The 22,637-nt window shown below is 50.4% G+C and overlaps 1 protein-coding gene across 1 annotated transcript in view; it reads left to right on the top strand.

Moving 5' to 3' along the window:
• Nucleotides 1-22,637, top strand: part of ELMO3 (engulfment and cell motility 3) — a 111,832-nt gene that overhangs the window by 22,402 nt on the left and 66,793 nt on the right. The window contains exons 4-6 of the mRNA XM_075326275.1: nucleotides 1,326-1,398; nucleotides 1,511-1,561; nucleotides 13,130-13,299. Of these exons, the coding sequence (XP_075182390.1) occupies nucleotides 1,326-1,398; nucleotides 1,511-1,561; nucleotides 13,130-13,299 (294 nt within the window). The remainder of the gene's footprint in view (nucleotides 1-1,325; nucleotides 1,399-1,510; nucleotides 1,562-13,129; nucleotides 13,300-22,637) is intronic.

The following is a 22,637-nucleotide window of genomic DNA, read 5'->3' as shown; positions in this document are numbered from 1 at the left end:
TCGCCCTTGACTGGCGGATCTCCTGGTTCTCTTGCTGATAACCTACAATCGGTATTATCGCAATAATAGCCAGTAGTGCCCCGGTAGGCAGAGAGGAGACACATGTGATTCATGATACACTATATCAGGGATACCACAAGTTCCCCGAAACTTGAGTTGCACTCTCCTGGATAATATGGGTTTCTTGCCTTAAGATGGATGTGTCCCGCGAGCTAACACCTTTGCTATATTTGATGCTTTATGGATATGCTGAAAGTAATGGACGCTGATTTGATTGTTGCTGCTATATTCTCCTGATGACCAACCAGTTTACATGTACTCTGTTTTACTGTACAATTTGCTGATTTATTCTTCAATGTAATGTATTACTTACCTTTCAATAAAACGAGTTTAAAAAAAAAATGGTGCAAAGAAGCTGTGATACCAATGTGATATGACTGAAGAATGAGTGTGATTAGATAGGAATCCTAGTCAAAAGATAGTGATCACAGGTCTTATTTGATCCATCCAAACTCAGTATCAGAGAGATGTCCTCTGGTTGACCCGATTTCACCATGATGAAGAGTATGTGTTAGCAGGTCTTGAACAAACCACTATTATGAGGAAGGAACGCTTACAGTTCAACATATGCAGGAAACTAGTGGTTAATTATCAACATGTGTAGGAAGCTAGCGATGTAAAATTCACAGCTCATTGCAACATATGCAGGAAACCAGAGGTTAAGCTAGCAACATGTGTAGGAAGCTACTGGTGCCCACAGCAGCATGTGGTCAGGTTATATGACCATGACTCAGCAATCACATGCTGGTCACCAATTGCAATACTCAATGCACACGACGACCACAATGTACGAAGTTTGGTATAAAAATACAGGGCTCGCTCAGTGAGACAGGGACATTTCCAGGATGCTCAAAGTGGACGCACTGCGCCTGTAATGCAGAGGCCGGGTTGTTTTCCTTCTCACTAATCGAGTCCCTCCGATGAGGAAGGAATGCTACAACATATGGTAATGTTGATGCATATTTCTGTTATTGTATAAGATTCTATGACTATAAAGTAGTGCTAATGCCTATGTACCATTGATATTCATGTGCTATTAAAATAAATAATATCTTGCTATAAAGAATCTTAGTATTCGTGCCTGATTAGGATAGCAGTGAGCGCTTCGTAAGTACAGGCTTTCAGCCCTTTTTTAGGAGAATTTAGCAAGACATAAATCATAAGATGTGTCCCATGAGGTGACTTGCTTTGGTCATGGTGGTGTCATGTGAGCTACTTATATCAGAGATTCTTGATGTGGCTGACTGTCCTCTACTCTTCTGTAGGTGGAATATCAGCAGCTCCGAGCTGTACGCTCTGCAGTACGTGGACGGACATCAAGCCTACATCACTGAACTGGTGAGGAATGAGCAGACGGGAAGGAAAGTGGGAAAAGTCCAACAAAGCAATGCAGGCTCTGACCTAAGTAATGGGAATATTCCTTATCCTGAATTTTATCTTCGCCTCACAGAACAGAATGGAAATAAAGAACGGCAGCATCCTGAAACTGACCACCTCTCCGGTGAGAGAAAATGGCAAATCCTGACTGCCAGAATTCACCCACTACTGGGGAGCAAAATGTCACATACCTCAAAGAAACAACCGGAAAAAATGGCTTCACTACTACACATGAGAGAACTGACTGATCCTCTATATACTATACTATACATGACCTATCCTCTACACACTCCACCACCCAGGAGAGCTGACAGATCCTCTATAAACTACACTATAAGGGACATATCCTCTACATACTCCACCACCCAGGAGAGCTGACAGATCCTCTATATACTACACTATACAGGACATGTCCTCTACATACTCCACCACCCAGGAGAGCTGACTGATCCTCTATATACTACACTATACAGGACCTATCCTCTACACACTCCACCACCCAGGAGAGCTGACAGATCCTCTATAAACTACACTATAAGGGACACATCCTCTACATACTCCACCACCCAGGAGAGCTGACAGATCTTCTATATACTACACTATACAGGACATGTCCTCTACATACTCCACCACCCAGGAGAGCTGACAGATCCTCTATATACTATACTATACGGGACATATCCTCTACATGCTCCACCACCCAGGAGAGCTGACAGATCCTCTATAAACTACACTATAAGGGACATATCCTCTACATACTCCACCACCCAGGAGAGCTGACAGATCCTCTATATACTACACTATACAGGACATGTCCTCTACATACTCCACCACCCAGGAGAGCTGACTGATCCTCTATATACTACACTATACAGGACCTATCCTCTACACACTCCACCACCCAGGAGAGCTGACAGATCCTCTATAAACTACACTATAAGGGACATATCCTCTACATACTCCACCACCCAGGAGAGCTGACAGATCCTCTATATACTACACTATACAGGACATGTCCTCTACATACTCCACCACCCAGGAGAGCTGACAGATCCTCTATATACTATACTATACGGGACATATCCTCTACATGCTCCACCACCCAGGAGAGCTGACAGATCCTCTATATACTACACTATACGGGACACATCCTCCACACACTCCACCACCCAGGAGAGCTGACAGATCCACTATATACTACACTATACAGGACATAGCTCTCCTGGGTGGTGGAGTATGTAGAGGATATGTCACGTATAGTGTAGTATATAGAGGATCTGTCAGCTCTCCTGTGCGGTGGAGTATGTAGCGGATATGTCCCGTATAGTGTAGTATATAGAGGATCTGTCAGCTCTCCTGGGTGGTGGAGTGTGTGGAGGATATGTCCCTTATAGTGTAGTTTATAGAGGATCTGTCAGCTCTCCTGGGTGGTGGAGTATGTAGAGGATGACAGATCCTCTATATACTACACTATACGGGACATATCCTCTACATACTTCACTGCACAGGAGAGCTGACAGATCCTCTATAAATTACACTATAAGGGACATATGCTCCACACACTCCACCACCCAGGAGAGCTGACAGATCCTCTATATACTACACTATACACGACATATCCTCTATTTACTACACTGCACAGGAGAGCTGACAGATCCTCTATATATTACACTATACGGGACATATCCTCTATATACTACACCGCACAGGAGAGCTGACAGGTCCTCTATATATTACACTATACGGGACATATCCTCTATATACTACACCGCACAGGAGAGCTGAGAGATCCTCTATAAATTACACTATACAAGACATATCCTCTACATACTCCACCACACAGGAGAGTTGACAGATCCTCTATAAACTACACTATAAGGGACATATCCTCTATGTACTACACCGCACAAGAGAGCTGACAGATCCTCTATATACTATACCGCACAGGAGAGCTTGTAGAGCTGTAGGGGGAAAAAGTGCAATAGGGTCTTACCCGGTATGAGGGTAGAGAGACAGAAAGAGGTACACTCACCTGGCAGGGTTCTGCAAGTCACAACTATTTATGATCGCATGTGAGTGCCTTTTTGTGGTTTAGCAGCGGCCCCGGAATGCAGTGTATAATATACAGGTCAGGTAAAGAGAAAACCGGTGTATATGCCGCGCTAAAAACCACTGATGCTGTAGGTGAAAAGGATTTCCTTTATTTCATAATTCTACGCGTTTCAGAGACATCTCCGTCTCCTTCCTCAGGAAAAGAAATCATATTACAAAAAAGGGGCAGCAGAGCCTATATAAAGGAAAACCAGTAGCCAAGTAATATGATTTCTTTTCCTGAGGAAGGAGACGGAGATGTCTCTGAAACGCGTAGAATTCTGAAATAAAGGAAATCCTTTTCACCTACAGCATCAGTGGTTTTTAGCGCGGCATTTAAACCGGTTTTCTCTTTACCTGACCTATATATTGCACAGGAGAGCTGACAGATCCTCTATATACTACACTGCACAGGAGAGCTGCCAGATCCTCTATATACTACACTATACAGGACATATCCTCTATATACTACACAGGACAGGAGAGCAGACAGATCCTCTATATACTACATTATACAGGACATATCCTCTATATACTCCACCACCCAGGAGAGCTGACCGGTCCTCTATATAGTACACCCCACAGGAGAGCTGACAGGTCCTCTATATACTACACTATACCGGACATATCCTCTATATACTACACCGCACAAGAGAGCTGACAGATCCTCTATATACTACACTGTACATTAGAGTTGACAGATCCTCTATATACTACACTATACGGGACATATCCTCTATATCCTACACTGGACAGGAGAGCTGACGGATCCTCTATATACTACACTGCACAGGAGAGCTGACAGATCCTCTATTTACTACATTATACAGGACATATCCTCTATATACTACACTGCACAGGAGAGCTGCCAGATCCTCTATATACTACACTATAAAGGACATATCCTCTATATACTACACAGGACAGGAGAGCTGACAGATCCTCTATATACTACATTATACAGGACATATCCTCTACATACTCCACCACCCAGGAGAGCTGACCGGTCCTCTATATACTACACCCCACAGGAGAGCTGACCGGTCCTCTATATACTACACTATACCGGACATATCCTCTATATACTACACCGCACAGGAGAGCTGACAGGTCCTCTATATACTACACTATACCGGACATATCCTCTATATACTACACCGCACAGGAGAGCTGACAGATCCTTTATATACTACACCGCACAGGAGAGCTGACAGATTCTCTATATACCCCACCGCACAGGAGAGCTGACAGATCCTCTATATACCACACCGCACAGGAGAGCTGACAGATCCTCTATATACCACACCGCACAGGAGAGCTGACAGATCCTCTATATACTACACCGCACAGGAGAGCTGACAGATCCTCTATATACTACACTATACCGGACATATCCTCTATATACTACACCACACAGGAGAGCTGACAGATCCTCTATATACTACACTATACCGGACATATCCTCTATATACTACACCGCACAGGAGAGCTGACAGGTCCTCTATATACTACACTATACCGGACATATCCTCTATATACTACACCGCACAGGAGAGCTGACAGATCCTTTATATACTACACCGCACAGGAGAGCTGACAGATTCTCTATATACCACACCGCACAGGAGAGCTGACAGATCCTCTATATACCACACCGCACAGGAGAGCTGACAGATCCTCTATATACTACACCGCACAGGAGAGCTGACAGATCCTCTATATACTACACCGCACAGGAGAGCTGACAGATCCTCTATATACTACACTATACTGGACATATCCTCTATATACTACACCACACAGGAGAGCTGACAGATCCTCTATATACTACACTATACCGGACATATCCTCTATATACTACACCGCACAGGAGAGCTGACAGATCCTTTATATACTACACCGCACAGGAGAGCTGACAGATCCTCTATATACTACACTATACCGGACATATCCTCTATATACTATACCGCACAGGAGAGCTGACAGATCCTCTATATACTACACTATACCGGACATATCCTCTATATACTACACCACACAGGAGAGCTGACAGATCCTCTATATACTACACTATACCGGACATATCCTCTATATACTACACCGCACAGGAGAGCTGACAGGTCCTCTATATACTACACTATACCGGACATATCCTCTATATTGTCACGGCCAGGTGTACGGGCAGGCCCAGGAGGTGGATCCACTGGACCGAACTCCTAGATGGTAGGAAAGAGTCCGGCAGCTGGAACACTAGAAACAGCAGAACAGTCCTTGCACACGGGAATAGCGGAGAAGTCCCTGGGACCACAGAGTTATGGGTGGTAGTCCGGGTGACGCAGCTCAGGTTCGGAAGCCGAGATGATGTCAGGCGGGGTCCGGAACCTTGGGAGCAAGATGACGGGTCACCGCAGGGATCCGAGATGGTGCGGACTGTCAGGATGGCAGAAGGACAGCGTTCGGGGTTCAGGATACGGCAGACTGGATGGCGAGGCAAGCACGGCTCTACAAAGAGAGATAGGTGAGTACATGCACTGAAACACCAGGAGACCTGACTCCTAGCTTAGGGAACACGAAGATCAGGCCCCGCCCCCTTGGACAATACACCCCTTTATACCCTGTACCTGATTAGCCTCATTACCTGTTAATGGACGCTGGCCCTTTAAGAAAGGGTCAGTGACCGCGCGCGCGCCCTAATGCGCATGCGCGCAGCCCGGGTGCCAGAAGCCAGGGAAGGAGGCTGAGAAGAGGACGCAGGGGAGCCGGCCAGGGCCTGGGAAGCCGTCGGGCGCCGTGATCGGGGACCAGGGGGCCTGGGAAGGACGGGGACCGGAGGCTGGAGAGCGGGGAGCGTGGCAGGTGAGCCGGGGAGCGGGGCTGAGGACCCGGGGAGCGGAGCAGGGGACCCGGGGAGGGAAGCCAAGGACCCGGGGAGCGTGACAGTACCCCCCCCCCCACGCCCCCCTCCCCGCAACCGGGACATGAAGGCACGGATCAGAGGAGTGCCCACGTTCTCCCTGGGCTCCCAGGACCTATCCTCAGGACCATACCCCTCCCAGTCCACCAGGAAGAACTGACGACCTCGAACGGTCTTCATGGCCACGATATCCCTTACCGCATAGATGTCGTCATCGGCAATAGGTGGAGGAGCCGGACAGGCAGCAGCGGAGAAGGGACCAAGGACGACCGGCTTGAGCAGGGAGACGTGGAAAGAGTTGGGAATCCTCATCGTGGCCGGGAGCTGTAGCTTGTAGGAGACCTCATTGATCTTGCTGAGGACCTTAAACGGCCCGATGTAGCGAGGACCCAGCTTGTAGGTAGGTATCTTCAATCGGATGTACTGGGAAGCAAGCCAGACCAGGTCACCAGGAGAGAAACACGGAGGGTCCAGACGCCTCTTGTCAGCGTGTTTCTTCATCCGCTGGGAAGCGCGTCCAAGGGACGCCTTGACAGAGTCCCAAATGGTAGCGAAGTCACGGGCTACAGTATCAGCCGCAGGGACATCCGAAGAAGGGGATATAGGCAATGGAACGGAGGGCTGAAGTCCGTAAACGACATGGAAGGGAGATTTGGAGGACGACTCACTGATATGGTGGTTATGTGAGAATTCAGCCCAAGGCAGAAGCGTGGACCAGTCGTCGTGATGGGCGTTGACATAGTGACGTAAGAAGGATGTCAAGATTTGATTGACCCTCTCCACTTGGCCATTAGACTGAGGATGGTAAGCAGAAGAAAAGTCCAGAGTCACTCCCAGATGCTTGCAGAGCGCCCTCCAGAAGCGGGAGGTGAACTGAGTTCCTCTGTCGGACACGATGTGGGATGGAAAGCCATGCAAGCGGAAGATGTGATGTATATAGGCTTCCGCGAGTTCCTGAGCAGAGGGCAGTCCGGCCATAGGGACGAAGTGAGCCATTTTGGAGAACCGGTCCACCACGACCCATATGACTGTGTGTCCGGAGGATAATGGCAAGTCCGTAATAAAATCCATCGCTATGTGTTGCCACGGAACTGAGGGTATAGGCAGAGGCAGAAGACGGCCATAGGGCAGGTGTTTGGGCGTCTTGTTCCTGGCACAAGAGGAGCAGGCAGAGACATAAGCAGCGACGTCCGTGCGAAGGGATGGCCACCAGTAATGGCGTACAATCGCACCCCATGTTCTCTTCTGGCCTGCATGACCGGCTGTTTTGGAGGCATGACCCCAGTGTAACACTTTTTGCCTGTCAGTCTCAGAGACATAGGTCTTCCCGGGCGGTATCTGGGCCAGAGTGACAGGAGCCACCGGAATAATCTTGCTAGGAGGGATGATAGGTTGGGTAGTCTCTTCCTCCTGCTCCATGGGCACGAAAGACCTAGACAAGGCATCAGCGCGTACATTCTTGTCCGCGGGTCTGAAATGGAGCTGGAAGTCAAACCTGGCAAAGAATAAGGACCACCTGGCTTGCCGTGGGTTCAGTCGCTGAGCGGACCGCAGGTATTCCAGGTTCTTGTGGTCCGTGTAGATAATCACGGGGTACACTGCTCCTTCCAGGAGGTAGCGCCACTCCTCCAGAGCCAGTTTGACCGCCAATAGTTCTCGGTCACCGATGGTGTAATTACGTTCCGGCGCTGAGAAGCTCTTGGAGAAGAAACCGCAAGTCACCATCTTGCCGGAGGAGGATTTCTGCATGAGCACTGCTCCAGCCCCCGAGGAGGAGGCATCCACTTCCAAGGTGAACTGGCGGTTTAACTCCGGACGGTGGAGTACAGGAGCGGAGGCAAATGCTCGCTTCAGGGAGCAAAACGCGGCGTCGGCCGCAGGTGACCAGTCCTTTGGATTAGCCTCCTTTTTGGTCAAAGCGGAGAGAGGAGCAGTCAGGGCAGAGAAGTGAGGGATAAACTGGCGGTAGTAGTTGGCGAATCCCAGGAACCGTTGGATTGCCTTCAGTCCAGAAGGAGGAGGCCAGTTGAGTATGGAGGAGACCTTCTTTGGATCCATCTGCAGTCCAGTGCCCGAGATGATGTATCCCAGGAAAGGGAGAGAAGACTGCTCAAAGACGCACTTCTCATATTTGGCGTAAAGACGATTCTCCCTCAGTCTTTGCAGAACCAGCTGTACGTTCTCTCTATGGGTCTGGAGGTCCGGAGAGAAGATAAGGATGTCATCCAGATAAACTACGACACAGACGTAGAGGAGGTCCCGGAATATGTCGTTCACCAATTCTTGGAAGACTGCTGGTGCGTTACACAGGCCGAAGGGCATCACGCAGTATTCATAGTGCCCATCGCGAGTATTAAACGCGGTCTTCCATTCGTCCCCAGAGCGGATACGAACTAGGTTGTAGGCACCCCGAAGATCCAGCTTGGTGAACACACGGGCTCCTCTGAGCCGGTCGAACAATTCGGGGATGAGCGGCAGAGGGTACTTGTTTTTGACGGTGATCTGATTTAGACCCCGGTAGTCGATGCATGGGCGTAGGTCACCCTCTTTCTTCTTCACGAAGAAGAAGCCTGCTCCCGCAGGAGAGGAGGATCTCCGGATGAATCCTTTTGCCAGGCTCTCTGTGATGTAGGTAGACATGGCCCTGGTTTCGGCCGGAGACAACGGATATATCCGTCCTCGAGGTGGTGTTGTTCCTGGGAGCAGGTCGATGGCACAATCGTAGGGACGGTGTGGCGGAAGTACCTCAGACTCCTTCTTGTCAAAAACGTCTGCGAAGGACCAATAGGCCGAGGGCAGTTCCGGTAGGTTCTCTGGAACCGGAGGTCGTCGGATAGGTTGTATGGACTTCAGACACTTCTCATGACAAGCAGAACCCCATCGGGTGATTTCGCCAGTACCCCAGCTGACTGATGGTTCGTGTGTCCGCAACCAGGGAAGTCCCAGCAGGATCTGGTGGGACATGTGTGGAAGGACGTAGAGAGTGATGTTCTCGGTGTGCAGGGCACCGATACGCAGTTCGACCGGTCTGGTGACCCAGGAGATGGTATCAGAGAGGGGTCTCCCATCCACAGAGGCAATCACTAGGGGCTTCTCGAGTAGAGTAACAGGCAGCTGGTACTTGTCCACCGTGGCCTGCTGGATGAAATTGCCTGCTGCTCCAGAGTCGAGGTATGCCTCAGCCGTGAAGCGCGTCTCTCCCGTTGACACTTGCACAGTCCACATAACCGGGTCTGAGAGAGTCCCAGCACCTAGGGTGGCCTCTCCTACCAACCCTAGGCTTTGGAGTTTCCCGGCCTTTCCGGACAGGAGCGTAGGAGGTGAGTATCCTCTCTGCAGTAAAAGCAGAGGCCCTTGGCGAGCCGCTCTGCTCGACGTTGTTCAGATTGCCGTACTCGGTCGATCTGCATGGGCTCGTGGACGGGAATCCCAGCTGTTGATGACTGCGATACGGAGGGCTTCTGTGGAGGAGGGGAATGTCGTACCGGACGTCTCTCCCGAGACAGCTCTTTGGAGCGCTCCTGAAAACGAATGTCCACTCGAGTTGCTAGGGCAATCAGGGCATGTAGGGTGGAGGGCACGTCACGACCCGCCAACTCATCTTTGATGCGACTCGAGAGTCCTTCCCAGAAGGCGGCTGTTAGGGCCTCATTATTCCACCCGAGTTCAGAAGCCAACGTGCGGAAACGGATGGCGTATTGGCCCACCGTCAGTGTTCCTTGACGTAAGCGGAGGAGGGATGAAGCAGACGCAGAGGCGCGTCCCGGCTCGTCAAAGGTGCTGCGGAAGGCCTGCAGGAACTCTTGAAGATCCTTGGTCATAGGGTCCTCCTTCTCCCACAACGGGTTCATCCACGCCAGTGCCTCGCCCTCCAGGTGAGACATGATGAAGGCGACCTTGGCTTGGTCGGAGGCAAACAGATGTGGCAGCTGCGTGAAGTGGAGGGAGCATTGGTTTATAAACCCCCTGCAAGTCTTGGGATCTCCGGCGTACCGGGGTGGTGAGGCCAAACGCAGTCTGGAAGCATCCGAAGAAGCGGCCACGGGAGTGGGGGACGTGGCTTGACTAGTGGCGGCTTGGGATGTTGTAGACGTGACTGCCGCTTGTAGCATGGTCAGGCGGGTGTCTACGGAAGTCATGAAGTTCAGCATGCGGGTCTGGACTTCACGCTGGCGTTGGAGTTCCTCTTGCAAGGCCGCTAGTGCTGCAGCGGGATCCATGGCCTGATCTTACTGTCACGGCCAGGTGTACGGGCAGGCCCAGGAGGTGGATCCACTGGACCGAACTCCTAGATGGTAGGAAAGAGTCCGGCAGCTGGAACACTAGAAACAGCAGAACAGTCCTTGCACACGGGAATAGCGGAGAAGTCCCTGGGACCACAGAGTTATGGGTGGTAGTCCGGGTGACGCAGCTCAGGTTCGGAAGCCGAGATGATGTCAGGCGGGGTCCGGAACCTTGGGAGCAAGATGACGGGTCACCGCAGGGATCCGAGATGGTGCGGACTGTCAGGATGGCAGAAGGACAGCGTTCGGGGTTCAGGATACGGCAGACTGGATGGCGAGGCAAGCACGGCTCTACAAAGAGAGATAGGTGAGTACATGCACTGAAACACCAGGAGACCTGACTCCTAGCTTAGGGAACACGAAGATCAGGCCCCGCCCCCTTGGACAATACACCCCTTTATACCCTGTACCTGATTAGCCTCATTACCTGTTAATGGACGCTGGCCCTTTAAGAAAGGGTCAGTGACCGCGCGCGCGCCCTAATGCGCATGCGCGCAGCCCGGGTGCCAGAAGCCAGGGAAGGAGGCTGAGAAGAGGACGCAGGGGAGCCGGCCAGGGCCTGGGAAGCCGTCGGGCGCCGTGATCGGGGACCAGGGGGCCTGGGAAGGACGGGGACCGGAGGCTGGAGAGCGGGGAGCGTGGCAGGTGAGCCGGGGAGCGGGGCTGAGGACCCGGGGAGCGGAGCAGGGGACCCGGGGAGGGAAGCCAAGGACCCGGGGAGCGTGACATATATACTACACCGCACAGGAGAGCTGACAGATCCTTTATATACTACACCGCACAGGAGAGCTGACAGATTCTCTATATACCACACCGCACAGGAGAGCTGACAGATCCTCTATATACTACACCGCACAGGAGAGCTGACAGATCCTCTATATACTACACTATACTGGACATATCCTCTATATACTACACCACACAGGAGAGCTGACAGATCCTCTATATACTACACTATACCGGACATATCCTCTATATACTACACCGCACAGGAGAGCTGACAGATTCTCTATATACCACACCGCACAGGAAAGCTGACAGATCCTCTATATACCACACCGCACAGGAGAGCTGACAGATCCTCTATATACTACACTATACCGGACATATCCTCTATATACTATACCGCACAGGAGAGTTGACAGATTCTCTATATACCACACCGCACAGGAGAGCTGACAGATCCTTTATTTACTACACCGCACAGGAGAGCTGACAGATCCTCTATATACTACACTATACCGGACATATCCTCTATATACTACACCGCACAGGAGAGCTGACAGATCCTTTATATACTACACCGCACAGGAGAGCTGACAGATCCTTTATATACTACACCGCACAGGAGAGCTGACAGATCCTCTATATACTACACTATACCAGACATATCCTCTATATACTACACCGCACAGGAGAGCTGACAGATTCTCTATATACTACACCCCACAGGAGAGCTGACAGATCCTCTATGTAATACACTATACGGGACATATACTCTATAATCCTACACTGGACAGGAGAGCTGACAGATTCTCTATATACTACACTGCTTAGGAGAGCTGACATATCCTCTATATACTACATCGCACAGGAGAGCTGACAGATCCTCTATATACTACAGTATACCGGACATATCCTCTATATACTACACCGCTCAGGAGAGCTGACAGATTCTCTATATACTACACCGCACAGGAGAGCTGACAGATCCTCTATATACTACACCACACAGGAGAGCTGCCAGATCCTCTATATACTACACTATACGGGACATATCCTCTATATACTACACTGGACAGGAGAGCTGCCAGATCCTCTATATACTACACTATACGGGACATATCGTCTATATACTACACCACACAGGAGAGCTGACAGATCCTCTATGTACTACACTATACGGGAAATATCCTCTATATCCTACACCGCACAGGAGAGTTGACAGGTCCTCTATATACTACACTGGACAGGAGAGCTGACAGATCCTCTATATACTACACTATACCGGACATAGCCTCTATATACTACACCGCACAGGAGAGCTGACAGATCCTCTATATACTACACTATACGGGACATATCCTCTATATACTACACTGCACAGGAGAGCTGACAGATCCTCTATATACTACACTGGACAGGAGAGCTGACAGGTCCTCTATATACTACACTATACGGGACATATCCTCTATATACTACACTGCACAGGAGAGCTGACGGATCCTCTATATACTACACTGCACAGGAGAGCTGACAGGTCCTCTATATACTACACTATACGGGACATATCCTCTATATACTACACTGGACAGGAGAGCTGACGGATCCTCTATTTTTCCTTATGGCAGCTATGGGTTCAGTAATTGTTGCCCGGTGATTGTTGTCCTTTTCTCCATTGTAGGATAAGGAGGCGAGCAGCTTGTGTCAGGGGGTTCAGAGTCACAATGTGGACGTGAGATCCGAGTCTCTGAAGAAGCTGGCGGTCCTGTCCTGTGATGTCACATTCGCTCAGGAGTTCATTAGTCGCGATGGCCTGCAGGTTCTGTCTCGGGCAGTTGAAGATGAAGAGGAGTAAGGTTCAGTAAATTAGGACAGTAATCTGTCGCCATCACGTCACTGATGGTTTACACCAAGGTCTAGTTATGAACTGTCGATGTAGCTCTCCCCCTGACCCAATAATCATTTTTATTTCTATCGCGTCAACATATTCCTTTATAACTCAGGATGTACTTGTATAAACAATATCAGACATTATGGGATAACACACAGCTCAACATCTACCAACAGCAGTGAGGGTCCTGCCCGCAAAATAGAGGAGGAACCAAAGGTAAAAGGGACCCGGCTATCATCATAATAAACGGGCATTCGGTCACCGGCCAGAACTGTGAGAGCTTTGTGTGTAAGGCCAGCTTTACACGTGTCAATTTCGCATATGATATCATATGCGATCGTAACCGCCCCCATCGTATGTGCGGTACGTTCAATTTGTTGAATGTGTCGCACAAACGATTATTTGCTATCACATGTACTTACCCTTCCATATGACCTCGATGTGGGCGGCGAACATCCACTTCCTGGAGTGGGAGGACGTTCGGCATCACAGCGACGTCACGCGGCAGCCAGCCAATAGAAGCGGAGGGGCGGAGATGAGCGGGATGTAAACATCCCGCCCACCTCCTTCCTTCCGCATTGCCGTCGGGAGCCGCGGGACTCAGGTAAGCTGCTGTTCATCGTTCCTGGGGTGTCACACACTGCGATGTGTGCTGCCTCGGGAGCATTGAACAACCTCACGTTCAATTTTTAGCAATTGAACGACGTGCGTGCAATGAACGTTTTAATGTTCAATCGCAATCGCACGGAGGTTTCACACGCTACAATATAATTTACGATGCCAGATGTGCGTCACTTACGACGTGAACCCACCGACACATCGTAAGATATATTGCAGCGTGTAAAGCCCGATTAAGAGTGATAAGTTTATATTGGATTTTATTGTGGATGGGGAACCAGTGCAAAGACTGGCACATGGTGGCGGCATTAGTGTAGCAGCTGGACATAAATATGTTCCTGGCTGCTGCATTCAGGGTAGGTTGGAAAAGGAAAAGTTTAGTAAGAGGGAGACCGAACAGTAATGAGTTGCAGGAGCGAGAATGAATCAGAACAGTAAGAGCTTATAGAATTAAAGATTGTAACTTCTTTTTTTGATTTTGTCTGTCTTCAGTGGGGTTCACTTATATTTTGATATCACCTATTATCATCCCCTAAGGGGTCCCTCTCTTCTTTGGTCTTATTAGTAAGAGGAGAGTGATTAGGACTGAACCCACTCCTAGGGCAGTGACTGTGGCAGCTGACCCTCAGGACAGGGACACAAGGAAAGACTCAGGTGCAGGCGGGTACAGTCTCTACTGCAGACCTGTGCAACTGGGATGACTAAGGCAGACAGGACAACTGGAGCAGACAGGTACGATGGACACGATAGGGTCTGACAGGTATGGGAAGGCGGACACAGGTATAGGTAACTGGACATGAGCACAGGACCTGACAAGTAGCTAGCAGATATGTAGACTAACTAACTAAAGGTGTTGCACAGGCACCTCCCCTACTGGGAGGATGCCTTAAGTACCTGTCGCGGGTGGAGGGGATGCGCTCGCCACGCTCGGGTCCGGGGCTTCTGCTGCTGCTGCTCGGTGGCTCGAGCGGTGGGCCGGACCCGGGGACTCGAGCAGCGCTCCTCACCCGTGAGTGAAAAGGGATGGTTTGTTTGGGGAGAGAGTTCGTGACGCCACCCACGGGACGTGGTGATGATGGCACCACCGCTGCTGGTGACGGGGATCCCTGGAGAGATGGTAGGGAGCAACTAGGATGTTGTCCCCTCCGTGGGTAGGGGTTGGTGATCCCGGGGCCCAGTGGTATAACGGGGAGGCTGGATGGCTGGGGTGCAGGGTTGCAGGGGCAGCGCGGCATGGTGCCGGATGGCACTGGTGTACTCACTCAGACAATCAATCACAGAGTCTCTGGTAAACCAAAATGGCCGGATGGACGGGTCCCGCAGCCGGCTGCAGTGTTGTTGTGCTCTCCCCGGACGGCTGATGGTGGCTGTCTTTCCCTGCACCTGTTAGAATGTTCTGACTCCTGTGGTTGCCCACCGGTAGTCCGCTCCCCGGCGTATAGGTGCCATAGGAGCCCGTTTTGCCCGCAGGCGATGGCCCTTGGATCTCTAGCCTGTGGCGGTGGCTGTATATCCTCTCGGTGTGGACTTTTGCCTTATGTCGGGTCTTGGTTGTTGGGAAACCCCTGGGGTTCCTGTCACACTCGGATTTGACTATTGTCGGTGGCTCCAAGCCTGGTCGGGGTCCGATGGCCCTGCCTGTGTGCTTAACTTCACTCCGCTCCCCGATTCGGTACCGGTGGGCCACCGCCCAACCGCAGTCCTACGGTTCCGCAGAGATCCATTAACTCCTGCAGACGGCTACCACCGTCTGCCAACCTTGCTGTCAGTGCCTGGGCTCCAACCTAGACACTTGCAGTTTCTGACTTCTCACTTTCACCTCCAACCTCTAACTCCTCACTCCTCCACTCCTAAACTGAACTGACTGCTTTTCCCGCCTCCAGGCCTGTGAACTCCTCGGTGGGTGTGGCCAACCACCTGGCTCCGCCCCACCTGGTGTGGACATCAGACCCTGGAGGCAGGCAACAAGCGTTTTTGTCTGGCTGCTGTAACTGTCTAGGGTGGGGGTGTGTGTATGTTATGTCTGTGACTACCTGGCTAGTCCAGGGCATCACATACCTAGTGCATCTCAGCCATAGGCTGAGGGGCATTTCCTTTACGAGGAGGGCAGGTGTGCACCCCAAGCCCAAACAGGCCCTGGGAGGAGGAGACAGAGGAGCACAAGGACGGCCATGGGAATGCAGGGGAGGGTGCAGTCAGGCTATGGCGGTGAGTCAGCGTCCCTGCTATGGAGAGGCAAGGTAGTGCGAGGATGCCGGCGCTACATCACAACCACAACAGTAAGAGGAGGGGATCCAGCACTGAACACTGAGGAACCCCGATAGTAAAAAGAGGAGACCTAGGAGTGAACCCTGAGAACCCGCAATACTATGAGGAGGAAACCTAGGACTGAGCCCTGAGGAGGCACAACAGTAACAAGAGGGGGCCTAGGACTGAACCCAGAGAAATCATGACAGTAGGAGAAGGAAACCTAGGATTTAGCCATGAGAAGCTCCAACAGTTGAAGGAGGGGACCTAGAACTGAACACTGAGGAACCCTGACAGTTAAAGCAGGGGACCTAGGACTGAACACTGAGGAAGCCCAACAATAAGAGGAGGGTCTTAGGACTGTACACTGAGGATCCACGACAGTAAGAGGAGGGGTCCTAGAATTGAACCTTAAGGAACCTCGACAGTACGAGGAGGGGCCTAGGACTGAACACTGAGGAACCCTGACAGTAAGAGCAGTATACAGCATGATATCATTAAGTACAGTCCATGTATGCACCCACTGACCGTATACACCATGGTATCATTATGAACAGTCCATGTGGTTCACCCATATAGGAGAGGCCTCCATCCCGTGTAATATAGGAGAGGCCTCCGTCCTGTGTAATATAGGAGAGGCCTCTTCCTGAAAGAATGAAACCAGTGTATGTGTCCATGGAGTCTGCCATACTCTAGGCAATATGACCCCAGAATCATAGAGGAGCTCTGCATGGAGTCTGCCATACTCTAGGCAATATGACCCCAGAATCATAGAGGAGCTCTGCATGGAGTCTACTGTACTGGAGGCAATATGACCCCAGAATCATAGAGCAGCTCAGCATGGAGTCTACTGTATTGGAGGAAATATGGCCCCAGAATCATAGAGCAGCTCAGCATGGAGTCTGCCATACTCTAGGCAATATGACCCCAGAATCATAGAGGAGCTCTGCATGGAGTCTGCCATACTCTAGGCAATATGACCCCAGAATCATAGAGGAGCTCAGCATGGAGTCTGCCATACTCTAGGCAATATGACCCCAGAATCATAGAGCAGCTCAGCATGGAGTCTGCCATACTCTAGGCAGTATGACCCCAGAATCATAGAGGAGCTCAGCATGGAGTCTGCCATACTCTAGGCAATATGGCCCCAGAATCATAGAGGAGCTCTGCATGGAGTCTACTGTATTGGAGGAAATATGGCCCAAGAATCATAGAGCAGCTCAGCATGGAGTCTGCCATACTCTAGGCAATATGGCCCCAGAATCATAGAGGAGCTCTGCATGGAGTCTACTGTACTGGAGGCAATATGACCCCAGAATCATAGAGCAGCTCAGCATGGAGTCTACTGTACTGGAGGCAATATGGCCCCAGAATCATAGAGGAGCTCAGCATGGCGTCTGCCATACTCTAGGCAATATGACCCCAGAATCATAGAGGAGCTCTGCATGGAGTCTGCCATACTCTAGGCAATATGACCCCAGAATCATAGAGGAGCTCAGCATGGAGTCTGCCATACTCTAGGCAATATGACCCCAGAATCATAGAGGAGCTCAGCATGGACTCTGCCATACTCTAGGCAGTATGACCCCAGAATCATAGAGGAGCTCAGCATGGAGTCTGCCATACTCTAGGCAATATGACCCCAGAATCATAGAGCAGCTCAGCATGGAGTCTGCCATACTCTAGGCAGTATGACCCCAGAATCATAGAGCAGCTCAGCATGGAGTCTACTGTATTGGAGGAAATATGGCCCCAGAATCATAGAGCAGCTCAGCATGGAGTCTGCCATACTCTAGGCAATATGACCCCAGAATCATAGAGGAGCTCTGCATGGAGTCTGCCATACTCTAGGCAATATGACCCCAGAATCATAGAGGAGCTCAGCATGGAGTCTGCCATACTCTAGGCAATATGACCCCAGAATCATAGAGCAGCTCAGCATGGAGTCTGCCATACTCTAGGCAGTATGACCCCAGAATCATAGAGGAGCTCAGCATGGAGTCTGCCATACTCTAGGCAATATGGCCCCAGAATCATAGAGGAGCTCTGCATGGAGTCTACTGTATTGGAGGAAATATGGCCCAAGAATCATAGAGCAGCTCAGCATGGAGTCTGCCATACTCTAGGCAATATGGCCCCAGAATCATAGAGGAGCTCTGCATGGAGTCTACTGTACTGGAGGCAATATGACCCCAGAATCATAGAGCAGCTCAGCATGGAGTCTACTGTACTGGAGGCAATATGGCCCCAGAATCATAGAGGAGCTCAGCATGGCGTCTGCCATACTCTAGGCAATATGACCCCAGAATCATAGAGGAGCTCTGCATGGAGTCTGCCATACTCTAGGCAATATGACCCCAGAATCATAGAGGAGCTCAGCATGGAGTCTGCCATACTCTAGGCAATATGACCCCAGAATCATAGAGGAGCTCAGCATGGACTCTGCCATACTCTAGGCAGTATGACCCCAGAATCATAGAGGAGCTCAGCATGGAGTCTGCCATACTCTAGGCAATATGACCCCAGAATCATAGAGCAGCTCAGCATGGAGTCTGCCATACTCTAGGCAGTATGACCCCAGAATCATAGAGGAGCTCAGCATGGACTCTGCCATACTCTAGGCAATATGGCCCCAGAATCATAGAGGAGCTCTGCATGGAGTCTGCCATACTCTAGGCAATATGGCCCCAGAATCATAGAGGAGCTCTGCATGGAGTCTGCCATACTCTAGGCAATATGGCCCCAGAATCATAGAGGAGCTCTGCATGGAGTCTACTGTATTGGAGGAAATATGGCCCAAGAATCATAGAGCAGCTCAGCATGGAGTCTGCCATACTCTAGGCAATATGGCCCCAGAATCATAGAGGAGCTCTGCATGGAGTCTACTGTACTGGAGGCAATATGACCCCAGAATCATAGAGCAGCTCAGCATGGAGTCTACTGTACTGGAGGCAATATGGCCCCAGAATCATAGAGGAGCTCAGCATGGAGTCTACTGTACTGGAGGCAATATGGCCCCAGAATCATAGAGGAGCTCAGCATGGAGTCTACTGTACTGGAGGAAATATGGCCCCAGAATGATAGCGGAGCTCAGCATGGAGTCTACTGTACTGGAGGCAATATGACCCCAGAATCATAGAGCAGCTCAGCATGGAGTCTACTGTACTGGAGGCAATATGACCCCAGAATCATAGAGCAGCTCAGCATGGAGTCTGCCATACTCTAGGCAATATGACCCCAGAATCATAGAGCAGCTCAGCATGGAGTCTACTGTACTGGAGGCAATATGACCCCAGAATCATAGAGCAGCTCAGCATGGAGTCTACTGTACTGGAGGCAATATGACCCCAGAATCATAGAGCAGCTCAGCATGGAGTCTGCCATACTCTAGGCAATATGACCCCAGAATCATAGAGCAGCTCAGCATGGAGTCTGCCATACTCTAGGCAATATGACCCCAGAATCATAGAGGAGCTCAGCATGGAGTCTGCCATATTCTAGGCAGTATGACCCCAGAATCATAGAGGAGCTCTGCATGGAGTCTGCCATACTCTAGGCAATATGACCCCAGAATCATAGAGGAGCTCTGTATGGAGTCTGCCATACTCTAGGCAATATGGCCCCAGAATCATAGAGGAGCTCTGCATGGAGTCTACTGTACTGGAGGAAATATGGCCCCAGAATGATAGCGGAGCTCAGCATGGAGTCTACTGTACTGGAGGCAAAATGACCAGAGAATCATAGAGGAGCTCTGCATGGAGTCTGCCATACTCTAGGCAATATGACCCCAGAATCATAGAGGAGCTCTGCATGGAGTCTGCCATACTCTAGGCAATATGGCCCCAGAATCATAGAGGAGCTAAGCATGGAGTCTACTGTACTGGAGGCAATATGACCCCAGAATCATAGAGCAGCTCAGCATGGAGTCTACTGTACTGGAGGCAATATGACCCCAGAATCATAGAGGAGCTCTGCATGGAGTCTACTGTACTGGAGGCAATATGACCCCAGAATCATAGAGCAGCTCAGCATGGCGTCTACTGTACTGGAGGCAATATGGCCCCAGAATCATAGAGGAGCTAAGCATGGAGTCTACTGTGCTGGAGGCAATATGACCCCAGAATCATAGAGGAGCTCAGCATGGAGTCTACTGTACTGGAGGCAATATGACCCCAGAATCATAGAGGAGCTAAGCATGGAGTCTACTGTACTGGAGGCAATATGGCCCCAGAATCATAGAGGAGCTCAGCATGGAGTCTACTGTACTGGAGGCAATATGACCCCAGAATCATAGAGCAGCTCAGCATGGAGTCTGCCATACTCTAGGCAATATGACCCCAGAATCATGGAGGAGCTCAGCATGGAGTCTACTGTACTGGAGGCAATATGACCCCAGAATCATAGAGCAGCTCAGCATGGAGTCTGCCATACTCTAAGCAATATGGCCCCAGAATCATAGAGGAGCTCTGCATGGAGTCTACTCTACTGGAGGCAATATGACCCCAGAATCATAGAGCAGCTCAGCATGGAGTCTACTGTACTGGAGGCAATATGACCCCAGAATCATAGAGGAGCTCTGCATGGAGTCTGCCATACTCTAGGCAATATGACCCCAGAATCATAGAGGAGCTCTGCATGGAGTCTGCCATACTCTAGGCAATATGACCCCAGAATCATAGAGGAGCTCAGCATGGACTCTGCCATACTCTAGGCAGTATGACCCCAGAATCATAGAGGAGCTCAGCATGGAGTCTGCCATACTCTAGGCAATATGACCCCAGAATCATAGAGGAGCTCAGCATGGACTCTGCCATACTCTAGGCAGTATGACCCCAGAATCATAGAGGAGCTCAGCATGGAGTCTGCCATACTCTAGGCAATATGACCCCAGAATCATAGAGCAGCTCAGCATGGAGTCTGCTATACTCTATGCAATATGACCCCAGAATCATAGAGCAGCTCAGCATGGAGTCTGCCATACTCTAGGCAATATGACCCCAGAATCATAGAGGAGCTCAGCATGGACTCTGTTGTACTCGAGGCAATATGACCCCAGAATCATAGAGGAGCTCAGCATGGAGTCTACTGTACTGGAGGAAATATGGCCCCAGAATGATAGCGGAGCTCAGCATGGAGTCTACTGTACTGGAGGCAATATGACCCCAGAATCTTAGAGCAGCTCAGCATGGAGTCTACTGTACTGGAGGCAATATGACCCCAGAATCATAGAGGAGCTCAGCATGGAGTCTACTGTACTGGAGGAAATATGGCCCCAGAATGATAGCGGAGCTCAGCATGGAGTCTACTGTACTGGAGGCAATATGACCCCAGAATCATAGAGCAGCTCAGCATGGAGTCTGCCATACTCGAGGCAATATGACCCCAGAATCATAGAGGATATCAGCATGGAGTCTGCCATACTCGAGGCAATATGACCCCAGAATCATAGAGGATATCAGCATGGAGTCTGCCATACTCGAGGCAATATGGCCCCAGAATCATAGAGGAGCTCAGCATGGAGTCTGCCATACTCGAGGCAATATGACCCCAGAATCATAGAGGATATCAGCATGGAGTCTGCCATACTCGAGGCAATATGGCCCCAGAATCATAGAGGAGCTAAGCATGGAGTCTACTGTACTGGAGGCAATATGGCCCCAGAATCATAGAGGATATCAGCATGGAGTCTGCCATACTCTAGGCAATATGACCCCAGAATCATAGAGGATATCAGCATGGAGTCTGCCATACTCGAGGCAATATGGCCCCAGAATCATAGAGGATATCAGCATGGAGTCTGCCATACTCGAGGCAATATGGCCCCAGAATCATAGAGGAGCTCAGCATGGAGTCTGCCATACTCGAGGCAATATGACCCCAGAATCATAGAGGAGCTCAGCATGGAGTCTACTGTACTGGAGGCAATATGACCCCAGAATCATAGAGGATATCAGCATGGAGTCTACTGTACTGGAGGCAATATGACCCCAGAATCATAGAGGAGCTCAGCATGGAGTCTACTGTACTGGAGGCAATATGGCCCCAGAATCATAGAGGAGCTCAGCATGGAGTCTACTGTACTGGAGGCAATATGACCCCGAATCATAGAGGAGCTCAGCATGGAGTCTACTGTACTGGAGGCAATATGGCCCCAGAATCATAGAGGAGCTCAGCATGGAGTCTACTGTACTGGAGGCAATATGGCCCCAGAATCATAGAGGAGCTCAGCATGGAGTCTACTGTGCTGGAGGCAATATGGCCCCAGAATCATAGAGGAGCTCAGCATGGAGTCTACTGTACTGGAGGCAATATGACCCCAGAATCATAGAGGAGCTAAGCATGGAGTCTACTGTACTGGAGGCAATATGACCCCAGAATCATAGAGGAGCTCAGCATGGAGTCTACTGTACTGGAGGCAATATGGCCCCAGAAT

This window comes from Anomaloglossus baeobatrachus, chromosome 10, assembly GCF_048569485.1.
Source record: "Anomaloglossus baeobatrachus isolate aAnoBae1 chromosome 10, aAnoBae1.hap1, whole genome shotgun sequence".
Classification (NCBI taxonomy): domain Eukaryota; kingdom Metazoa; phylum Chordata; class Amphibia; order Anura; family Aromobatidae; genus Anomaloglossus; species Anomaloglossus baeobatrachus.
Note: the sequence above shows the minus strand (reverse complement) of the source record. Positions and strands in the feature narration are given on the sequence as shown.